At 38.6% G+C, this 11362-nt stretch overlaps 1 protein-coding gene across 1 annotated transcript; it reads left to right on the top strand.

Moving 5' to 3' along the window:
- Nucleotides 1–751: 751 nt before the first annotated feature.
- Nucleotides 752–2701, top strand: LOC107097361 (alpha-1-antitrypsin homolog). Its single transcript, XM_015394487.1, has 5 exons — nucleotides 752–766; nucleotides 991–1608; nucleotides 1854–2124; nucleotides 2255–2402; nucleotides 2510–2701. The coding sequence occupies exons 2-5, from the start codon at nucleotides 999–1001 to the stop codon at nucleotides 2699–2701; spliced, it is 1221 nt and encodes a 406-aa protein (XP_015249973.1). The 5' UTR covers nucleotides 752–766; nucleotides 991–998.
- The last annotated feature ends 8661 nt before the right edge of the window (nucleotides 2702–11362 follow it).

The following is an 11362-nucleotide window of genomic DNA, read 5'->3' as shown; positions in this document are numbered from 1 at the left end:
CTCGTAGATGATGATAAATAACATAGTTATGTATAATATATTACATTTCTGACTGTATATCCCTGTAATTATTACACACTGTAGCTTTAATCTTTCTATTTCAAAAAAGTAGTTTCAGTCAAAAAAAAAAATAAATAAATAATTAAATCAAAGAAAAAATGGCTGCCGGTTTTTTATTTGTTGGACAAGTTTAAAATATCCAATAAACTTAGTTCAATAAACCTAACAGTTCCTGCTTCATGATTTTGTCCCACTTATTGTTGATTTTTCACAAAGAATTACAATTTTATATCTTTACATTTGAAGCCTGAGATTGTGGCAAAAGGTCAAAGTTCAAGGGGGCAAATACTTTCGCAAGGAACTGCATCAAAACACAAATAGATGCCCTAATGAGCCACAACAGTCTAAATAAAAGGCAGCTTCTGTCACTTTGTGACATGGTTATGTGGCAAGTTCCCAACTTTCCACTAAGAGTTATAATACTCAATGATTTGCTTCCAAAGAAAGCAACAAGACTTTAAATATAAAGTTTAATTCGTTTTATATACACATATTGTATATCACTGTAGACTATGTATGTATCAGCATTGAAACATTGAGACCTGCTCCTTATCTGCTGTGTTGCATCAGTCAGATAGCAAAGGACAGAGACTGGGCAGACTGATTTCTAGTAAATATTTAACCAAACTGTCAGCTGTTTTTCTGAGCCCCTCTATAAAAGCTGGAATTATCTCATGAGCCTTCTGCAGCACAGAAGCCAGTAAAGGTAAGCAAATTACTTTATGGTGAGGAGTTTTATTATTACCATAGCAACTAGAGTAATCATAAAGGCACCTTTTGGTCTGCTTTGGTTGATTCTTGTATTGTCTTACTGTTGACAATGATATTGATAAATTACTTCCTTGTTAATTGGATTAATGTTTCTACTCAGAAACAACAGCTTCTTCTTTCTATGTGTGTAATGTAACTGACTTGCTTTATCTCTCCCAGGTTCTAAGATGCGTAGCTTTGTTGCTTGTTGTGCTCTGGCAGTCCTGCTGCTGGTTGTGGTCCATGCTGATCACCACCTCCACCACCACCACAGCCATGAAGACAACATGAGCTGCCATGTTCTTTCCCCTCTTAATGCCGACTTTGCCTTTGCCCTCTACAAACATGTGAGTCGCAGAGCCGGTCCTGGAAAGAACATCTTCATGTCCCCTCTGGGCCTCTCCTCTGCTCTATCCATGCTGTCCGTAGGAGCCCGGGGCAAGACCCATGAACAGCTGTTCACCACCCTGGGCTACAGCAGCTTGGACCAGGCACGGGTCAACGAAGCCTACAATCATCTTTTCCAAATGCTTGGCCAGAGCCAGCAGGAGCAGAAGCTGGATCTTGGGGAGTCTGTTGCAGTGCGCACTGGTTTCAACCCTTTGCAGACATTCCTGAATGACATTAAGACTAACTATGGTGGGGAAGTATTCAACGTTGACTTCTCCAATCCCTCTGAGGCTGCGGCTCAGATCAACAGTCACATTGCTTCAAAAACAAACGATATGATTAAGGATATGGTAAAGGACTTGGACCCTGCAACAGCCATGATGCTGATCAACTACGTCTACTTTAGAGGTAAGTCTGCAGATCAGTTTCCATTTGTGAATGATGATTGTGAAACGAGACTACAGGTCATGGTGGGGTAAGGGACTAACTTCATTGGTTATGGGCCAGAAGGCAGGGTAACCATTGGAAACCAGTCTGTTATAGGGCAATCCAGAGACACACAAAACAAACAATCATGCAAATCCAAATCCATGAGAGTAAAAATACTCTAAAATGTTGTAACTACTCCCATGTACATCTGTTGCATCACACAGGACAATGGGAGAAGCCCTTCAACAAAAACCATACAGCAAAGGCAGAGTTCCATGTGGATGAAAACACCAAGGTTGAAGTGGACATGATGAAGAAGATGGGGCGCTTTGATTACTACTATGATGACGGCAACCACAGCACCATCGTCTCTCTTCCCTACAAAGGCAATACCTCCATGATGATTGTTTTGCCTGATGAAAACAAGATGGAGGAAGTTGAGGGCTTCATTAGCAAGAACCACTTGAGACACTGGCATGACAGTCTCTACAAGAAGTAAGAATCCAATCAATGTCTTCAGTTTTTCTTGGAAATATGAAACATGGTGTTGATTATCTTCAATAGGCGATGTATGATGGAATACCTTGTTTTGTATGACTGATTGTTGTTGTTGTTTTCCCCACAGCAACCTGAACCTTCTAATGCCCAAATTCTCCATCTCTGTTTCCACTCCATTGGACGATGTTCTGAAGGAAATGGGAGTGACAGAGGCTTACGGTGATAACGCTGATTTCTCTGGCATATCTGATGAGATCAAGCTTAAAGTCTCAAAGGTAGCTCATCCGCCATATTGGATAAACAGTTAATAAAAAAAAACATACAGAACAGAAAAACAGTATAAATCAGAACACAGCTTTAAAGGTTTCCTTTCCCCCTGCAGGTCTCGCATCAGGCTGAGCTGAGAGTGGATGAAACAGGCACGGAAGCGGCCGCTGTCACCACCATAGAGATCATGCCAATGAGTCTGCCCATGGAGATGAATCTCAACCGACCCTTCCTGGTCTTCATTATCGAGCACTCGACGAGGAGTATCATCTTCGCAGGGAAGATCAGCAACCCCACAGCTGCGTAGAGACCGGTGCGACGGGTAGACCTGCCATAGTTTGAGTGAGCCTCACGGCTTCAGGACATTCATCCATCATCCTTAACAGCAATTACTACTGTGATATTAAGCGGACTGAATAAATGAGAAGTAGAGGGGGTGAATAAGACAACAGACCTATCTACAAGTAACAGAAATGTGCTTCCATTAATCCGTTTGTCACCATTAAACATTCGGTGTTATCTGTCATCTGTCTTGGTTGGTTAATGTCTTTCTCCATCATGATTGATATTCTCCCATTGACTGTTTTAAGTGATGAATTAAGGACCAAAACATCTGCAGACACAGCATTCGCAGCACCCACTGACACATTAAAGTAACTTCTAGTGCACTATTGCTGTTTTAACTAGGCTCAGTTTGAAATGAAATAAAGACTCGGTTTTAAAAAAATCTTAAATTTGATGGTTTTACTTTCAGCCTTATTGGTTTTCATCAAATGTGTGCTTTAAAAATAAAGTATAGCAAACTCATTTGCACTGAGAGGAAACTTGATTTTTCCTGGGGAACAACGCAGAACACACAAATTTCCACAGAGACCAAGGTCTGATCTTGTTGTTTGCAAGGGATCTGAACATGGACAAAGATTTATTGACTTCCTCTTTATCCACCACTCCGTCAACCAGAGTGCTGATGCTGTCCGATAAACAGACGTGGATAGAAAATCTGTGTACACTGATTGTCCATGTGGTATTGCTTTCCAATGATTTCTCCCTCTCACAGTCTAGCTTGTGTGCTTGCTCTTTTTTATTAACCATCTGTTAGCTACACCATGCTCCTCATTTATTGGCACCTGAACAAAAGAAATTTATATTTTATGCCATTTGCCAAACCTCAAAATGAAATAAAAATAGTTGCAAATTTCTCTTTTCTGAAGAAATTTTGACAGTCATTTTTTTATATTTATTTTTGCCTCCTATTAAAAAACGTGCAATAAAAATCAATACAACCCCTGTAAATGTGTCAGATTAAAGCAGTATTATTTATCTGGGTCAAAATGAGCTGAAAAATAAGTTAGCTCTCCTAAATTTAAAGTTAGAATGCAGCTGCTCCACTTGATGCGATGCTCAGGGGCCAAGCCAGGCGCCAGGATGTTGTCTGTTTTATAACATCAGCCTCAAACCCGTATTTTGCAGAAAAGATTGTTACCACAGAGGGAACAGTTATGAACCCTTTAATAATTTTTTTTTTGTGTGCCAAAGATTATATTTTGGTAGTGCCACAACTTTTAATGCTTTCCACAATAATACATAATTTTTTTAATACATTTTAAATCTCTTTTATCCCGCCATTGATTTTTTTCCAACATTGTTTCTCTTAATGGACTTACAACTTTAAATCTAAAAATAAATCAATAGTTACTTTTTTTAAATATGTATGCTTTAAATCAATAAAACATGCCTTTTTAACATAGATGTGTATTTTTTTCTGAGCAGATGTATGTTCAACCATATACATATATGTGGCTTTTAAAAGAAGTTGGAAACCCTAACCTTCAGTACACAAAAAAAATATGCAACCATTTTTGGCATCTACTTACTGCAATCATGTTTAGGTACTTAGACTCAACAAAAAAAGTGACATGAAGGCCTTTTTGTTTGAAGTCTGTTTTTCGTCATTTGGATCAGCTAAATATCATGAAAAATTGAATAATAAAGTGGGAAACTGAGTCAGAAAGATCCAGTATGTTTAAGCTGGCAGGTCCTCAACCAAAGTCACTTTAGGCCCCTTTTTTATATTGAAGCCCAATTGAAGCTTCAATAGAAGACATTGTTGGTATTATTAGTCACCTTGTCCAGGATAATAGACAGGTTGTCTGTTATGTTAAGGAATCCTTCTGAATTCTGCTCTGGTTCCAGAAAAAAAACAAAAACATATTTGTTTATATGTTATATATAGACATATATATTATATATAATGAAATCTAACATCTACATGGGGATTGAACTATATTCAACTTGATGATTTTAGTTTACTCAAAAAAAAATATTTGATTTGGCCCACTGCCCGACATACGTTCAGTACTTTTCCATCATTCAGAGAAATCAGCCCTTTACTTGACCTGTTGAGTAAGAGATTTTGACCAGAGTTACAGCAGAGGCAGTATGCGTAACCTGATGGCCATCAGCCTCACATGACTCACTGCCCCCTGGACCTGTCAATAGAGGGGCTAATGCAGACCCTTTACACAATTTGTACACATACACTTTGTCGTTCTAGTTAGGGTGCACACACTGATTGACCTCTGCAAAAACACACAGTAAGAATTTTCAGAATCAGGGTGAAATTCTTGAGAATTATTTGGATTTTAATGATTTTTTTTTAGAACAAAAAATTTGCAAAAAAAATAAAAAATTTAATTTCTCAGAATGCTTAAATTCAGTTTTTTTTTTTACCCAATTTAAACGGGCTGACATACCACTGGCAACCACCATGGAGGGGAGCTGGGGCTTGAGCCAACAACAAATGGCTAACCTCTACATCTCAAACTACCATTACCCCCAAATATTGATTTTCACAAAGTTGTGGTGTTTTTTTTTTATTTTTTATTTTTTTATTTGGATCCATGTTTTTAAGAGTGTTTCTTGATGTTTATGTCATTTTTAAAGCCTTAAGGTCTGTCATTATTCTTACAATACATATTTTGCTTTCAAATGCATTGATGTTGTTGAATTCTTAATCAACTAACTTTTGGTGTGTCCTATTTTGTCGTGTGAGTGAACCCGAATAAACAATTCACAACTCTCATTGCAAACATGAGAATTTATTCAAATAACTAATTCAACTCCAGGTTAAATGTATTTGTCAGGAACCGTGGACAGATGGACCCAGTATTAAAGGAGAGACAGTCAGTAGGAAAGTTCAAAACGTTTATTAAATAAACAAAACAAAAGCGGAGCTGTGGCTCACGGACACTGCAGGCGGGGGGGCGGGGCACTGCCCAATCTCAGACATTCTATAGTGGGAGAATCACAGGTAAGTGACCATGATCATCTGACAGAAGATTATCTGCGTTGGTCACTTACCTGGTTTAACAGTCCAGACCAAGAATGTCCCAGTGCTGCAGTCCCAGAGGTCATGCTGGAAGCCGATCCTGGTGAGGGATCCAGAACAGACAGGAACAAACAGGAACAGGCAGGATCCAGATCAGGCGGGAACAGAAACAGGTGGCAGGATCCAGACTTCCAGGCATCCACAGGCTTCCAGGAGGGTTCAGAGTCTGACTGGGACCAGAAGCATGACCAGGTGGTCACGCATAGGAGCAGACAGGATCAGGTGCAGACAGGCAGGCTCAGTGGAAGAGGGTAGCCGAGACAGGACGTAGAACCGGAACTTGAAGCAGGACTTTAAACTGGTCTCCTCCCTGGAGCCAGGCTCACTGGATAAAAACTGAACCTCCCCCCATAATGAGCCAAAAACCCAGAGGACTCTGCGGGGGAGGAACAGTGGACGATCAGGAGACGAGACAAACACAAAAACCCTCTTTCCAATGGCTGCTAGGATCCAGGACATGAACCATGAACTAAAACTGAACAGACAGACTAACAGCAAGACAAGCAATGATCTGCCATTGAATGCTCAGGCTGAACTGAATATAACCAACAGGAAACAGGTGAGGGGAATAAATTATAATTGAGGCAGGGAGGGAAAAACGACAGGTGAAAAGAATGACTAATTAAGGGAGAGCAAACAGGCCAGATCATGACAGTATTTCAATTAAACATTCTCAACTGAGCTAACAAAGATCATAAGCTACTCTGTAAACAAAATGATGCAATGATGTTATCATACCTCAATATGGACTGAGATATGATAACCAACGGTTATCTTAAATCATTTGGAATAAGGTTAAATTAGCTTTATAAATGTATTAGAACAACTGAAATGTCTTTAAATTGAAAACAAAGACGTAAATACAACAATATTTTGTATATTTTATATTTAAATTTTAAACAAGTTTTTCTCTTATCAAAAGTCCATTATCACTTAAGATGAGGTAGGTTAAAATATGAGGGTAAAATATAAAGGCTTGAAATGGTAGAGGGAAGCTTTATTATTGCCAGGGTGATGCAACAAGCAGGGCTGTGTAGTATTAAAGAGCATTTCTGGGTTAACAGGTAGCTAACATGCTGGTAGCCTATAGGTAGTTTAATGACCATCAGTCACCATTAATAGTAACATTAACGTGTATAAATACACTATCAACACCTAATGTACTGTAATGGAGTAAACCAAATGAATATTGTAATAAGCTGTGTTGTAGACAAAGAAACTAACAGCTAACAGACATCAGGAAACTCATTAATAGAGATTATATACAGTAAGGTTACTCTTATCAAAATTAAGTTTGTCATAACCTTATAGATAACACTCAAAGCACAAAAATAGATTAGGAGGACTTCACATCAAGGATAATGTAAAATACCAATACTCAAATTACCTGTATTTATCTCCATATTGAGGAGGAGAAGTGATTTCAGTCACAGTGAGGCTGAGAGGCGGACTTGATGTATTCTCTTCGGGAAACAGCCCCCCAGCTGTGGGGTGTCTTTGCTGGTCCTCGACTTCGTGACCCTCATAGAAGGAGAAGATCAAGTTCATTCATTCTCTGCTGGCTCTCTGTTTCCAGTCTTTCTCACAAAACTCAGAGAAATAATGATGCAGACGGCCAGTTTCTGTTGGCATCTCCCCGATTGTTTAGGAACTGTTCCAACTAATTCCCAATGCAAATCAAAGAGGTGGATACAGCATTATTTTGGTGGAATAACATCTAAAAGATTGATTGCAGATATAAAAAAATGCTTTACAGCTGTTGCTGTTAGTTCAGGCCTGCACTGTTTATTAGGTTCAATAAAAAAAAAAAAAAAAAATGTTAAACTGTATATAACACCTAAATTATGTTTCACATGCCAGCCCTTAAGTCTGATTTGGTCTCATCTGACCAGACGACATTATTCCTCACCTTTGCCTCATCCCTGCATGGCTTGTGGCAAACTGCTCAACAGATTTCTTATGGCTTGCTTGCAAAAAGAGCTTTCTTCTTGCTCTTCCTCCATTATTATCTCTGTACCTCCTCCAGAATTACCAGTCTTCTTTGGTTACTTCTTTGGTTAATTTTAATTTTCCTCTGCAGACAAATTCAGGTATATAGCTATGGATGAAGATATTTGCAGTTGTGCCTTGCAGTATTTAGTTCTACTCAATTCAGTCAATTTATATGCTGGAAATTCACATGAAGGCACTTTATAAAGTTTATTAAATCAACTAAATAAGACGAGTTGGTTAAAACGATTGTTTAATCTAAAAAATCCCAGAGGATTACATCTAGACATTAGCCGTGTTTGCATATGCCATCAAATTTGCTGTTGGCCCCTGCGAACAATGCAATTTCAATAACACACGTTTTACGCTAAAATGTTTTTACGCTTCAGGGAGTTGGTTTCTCAGTCATATTGTAATTCTTATATTTCAAAGAACTGCAATTGACCGCTATTGTTTTCACTAGTTATCACGTGAACGTATTCACATGTAATTAGTTGTATTTTTCATGTGATTCAAATACCGCAAATGTGAAAATTAATGTATATACAAAGTATTTATAAAACTTTTTATAAAATAAATATCCCCACAACTTTCTCACTAACCTTTCTGCTGTTTTTGGTCTTTACAGAAATGTATGTTCACTAACGTTTTTATTTCTAAGAGCTTCAAAAAATATTCATTTATACAACAGCTGCACAATATATTTTAAATTTCAACCATCCAACAAGCATTAATGTTTCAATTGTTGCAGGTGCAAAAAAACTGCTTGGTTTTAATTAGTGTAAACCACCATATTCTAGGTTATTGTTTACCTTTTGAATTAACATGCAGAACTATGTTGCATTTCAGTGATATTGTTGGTCTGTTAGACAAACTTCCACTGCACGTTTTATGCTTTTTAGCTGCTGAGAAGCTGAAGTCATTTTCTCACTGTTCACCAAAAGTGTCCAGGTAACCCTCATTTTATAGCCCTGCTATTTGCTAATGTAGTGGCTTCAAAATGCAATAGGTTGCATAAGTTTAGTTGTCCTCCTGTAAACTTCTCAAACTCAACATTCTCTCTTAACTCTGACACAAAAGTGCATTTGTTAATTCCAAGATCTACGACTCTACGATTGGTGTTACTGAATGTCTCTCAGATCTGCATTGCTGGTTATTAATGCATGTGGAAGATCAGATGCGTGGAACGCATGCAAAGGTGTGACACACGGTGATGTGAGGATCTATTATGCAGTCCTTGTTGTAATTGGGGTGTGTGAGCCATTAATGCCAGTCATCTCTATCCTCTTCTCCTGCGCGGCTGCTCGTCCTGTGGAAAGTGACAGTGGGAAGTGACGGTGGGTGGATGAACATCTCACTGTAGTAAGACTGACTGACAGACGACGGCACAGAAAAAGACAAGAAATGCATTAACTTAGCAGGTAGCTTCGACTTTTGTCATCGCACACTTGGCATGCTGGCGTTCGGCGCTCGCAACAGTCATAGCAAACCCCACTGTGATCTAAAGAAAGAGGAATCAAGAAATACATTCTGTTTGATCCCACACCATGTGGTTTCATCACATACTGTTTGTTGTTTTCCATGTGTTAATCATATATCCTTTTTTTGCATTCTGCAATGAGCTGTAATCATCTGATAAAATCAAACTGAGTTTAAGATTACTGCACTTATTCTGAGGTTCAGGTTAGATTATTTGACTAAAAATAGCTAAATTAAACATTATCACATGATTTAAACCTTATATGTAATTAGAATGAGCGCAAACAAAGCAACAGAAGCTTGAAAAGCCTGTAAGGATTTTAAATGTATCAACTTTACATTTAAGGACATTTTAAAGAGAGAGAACAAGGGCACAGAAATATGCTGTGAAGGCATAAGCTTGATTCTTCCTGGTCCTCTGCCCATGTGTGACATAACAGAGGCTGACAGCTGCGATCTAAGGAAGGAAAAACAGCTTCATCAGTTCTGTTTGTTTCCCTCAGCAAAGTTCCTTAGAAGTGTCCAAACTTTAAAAATGACTTCTGACACGTGCCTCTCTGCCTCTGCTGGGAGCCCCATTTAGCACATTTTATATTATGCTTTCTTGTGTCAGGATGTTTTATTTTTCTATATTTGTGATGAAGTTTACCTTGTCAGCTACTTCCCAGAGAGCAGAGTATACAACATAGCATAAAAATCATTGAGATTGTAGGAGAGGGATTATACAAAGTACAGTAGCAGTCATTCAAAATGGCCCTTCCCAATCAAACGCCAGCAGAATGCAGCCAACTTCCAGCCACTAGATTGACGCCCTCCCTCTCCTTGGCATGTTTTTTTACTCTGACTCCACCCTTTCACTGAATTACAGGATCTGACGAGGGGAAGGCGCTTCTCTTTAGAGCTTAACGTCCACAAATCATGACAGAAAGAATATTTTAGTACAAAGATTGATGTTTAAAAAGCAATTGTAGGGGACCAGCCAAGGACCCATCAAGGAAACTGGGGCAATTTTGAATGGCTACTACTGTACCAGTAAAGTGGAAGGACATGTTCTTAAAAAAAACATTTTTTCCCCAAAAGAAACCTTTAGTATTTTTAATATGTACTTTTGATTGTTTTAAATAAAGCCCAGTTTAACTGATTGCCTCCTTAGGTTATCTCATCTTATGGTAAATGGTAAATGGCATGTACTTACAGTATATAGCGCCTTTATTCAAGTCAGGAGACTTGACCAAAGTGCTTTACACTACATTCATTCACCCATTCATGCACACACTCACACACTGATGGTGGCAAGCTACATTGTAGCCACAGCTGCCCTGGGGCTCACTGACAGAAGTAGGGCTGCCGTACACTGGCGCCACCGGGCCTTCTGACCACCATCATTAGACAATGCAGGTGAAGTGTTTTGCCCAAGGACACAACGACACTGAAAGTCGCTTGAACCGTCAATCCTTCGATTTCAGGGCAAACTGCTACATCCAACTCCACTGTTGCCCTTATGGAGCAAACCCAGATACCCGCACCTTCCTGTGACAAAGCTTCTACAGTAATTTCTTATTCAGCGTTTATTGTTATATAACCTAAATCTGCATTGATTTAATCAAGAGAAGTTTATGAAACAAAGCTGATGGAGTGTTTCTTCTACAGCTGTTCTTATTATAGGTCTTCAAACATGTTTGTTTGCAGCAACAAAAAGACCCAATGTCCATCAGAGCGACTGAAGCTTAGCAGAAGGCAATGCTAAACAATATATCTGATTATAATATATTACTGGATGATTACTGTAGTTTATGCTATTATTGAGAACATATTGGACGCTTGGCTTAAGCTTCAGATGTACAGTTTTATTGGTTAAATAACAAACCTCAGAAAAGTATTCATGCTTATTATGGTTTTTCTTTTCTTTTACTTTTTAAGTACATTTCATCTAAAGAAAAACAATGTGTTTTATTATTTTTTGTGTGTCATAGATATACACAAAGTAGCACAGATTTAAAGCACTAAAGCCTATGGCATCTGAAAGACATGACGACCACATATACTAACAGGTTGTTCTGGAGGAGCTTAAAGATCCACATCTCAGGTCAGCTTATCTGTTGAGGAGACATG

This window comes from Cyprinodon variegatus, unplaced genomic scaffold (genome assembly GCF_000732505.1).
Source record: "Cyprinodon variegatus isolate N-32 unplaced genomic scaffold, C_variegatus-1.0 Scaffold689, whole genome shotgun sequence".
Classification (NCBI taxonomy): domain Eukaryota; kingdom Metazoa; phylum Chordata; class Actinopteri; order Cyprinodontiformes; family Cyprinodontidae; genus Cyprinodon; species Cyprinodon variegatus.
The sequence above is the reverse complement of the archived record's forward strand: the minus strand, read 5'-3'. Positions and strand labels throughout refer to the sequence as shown.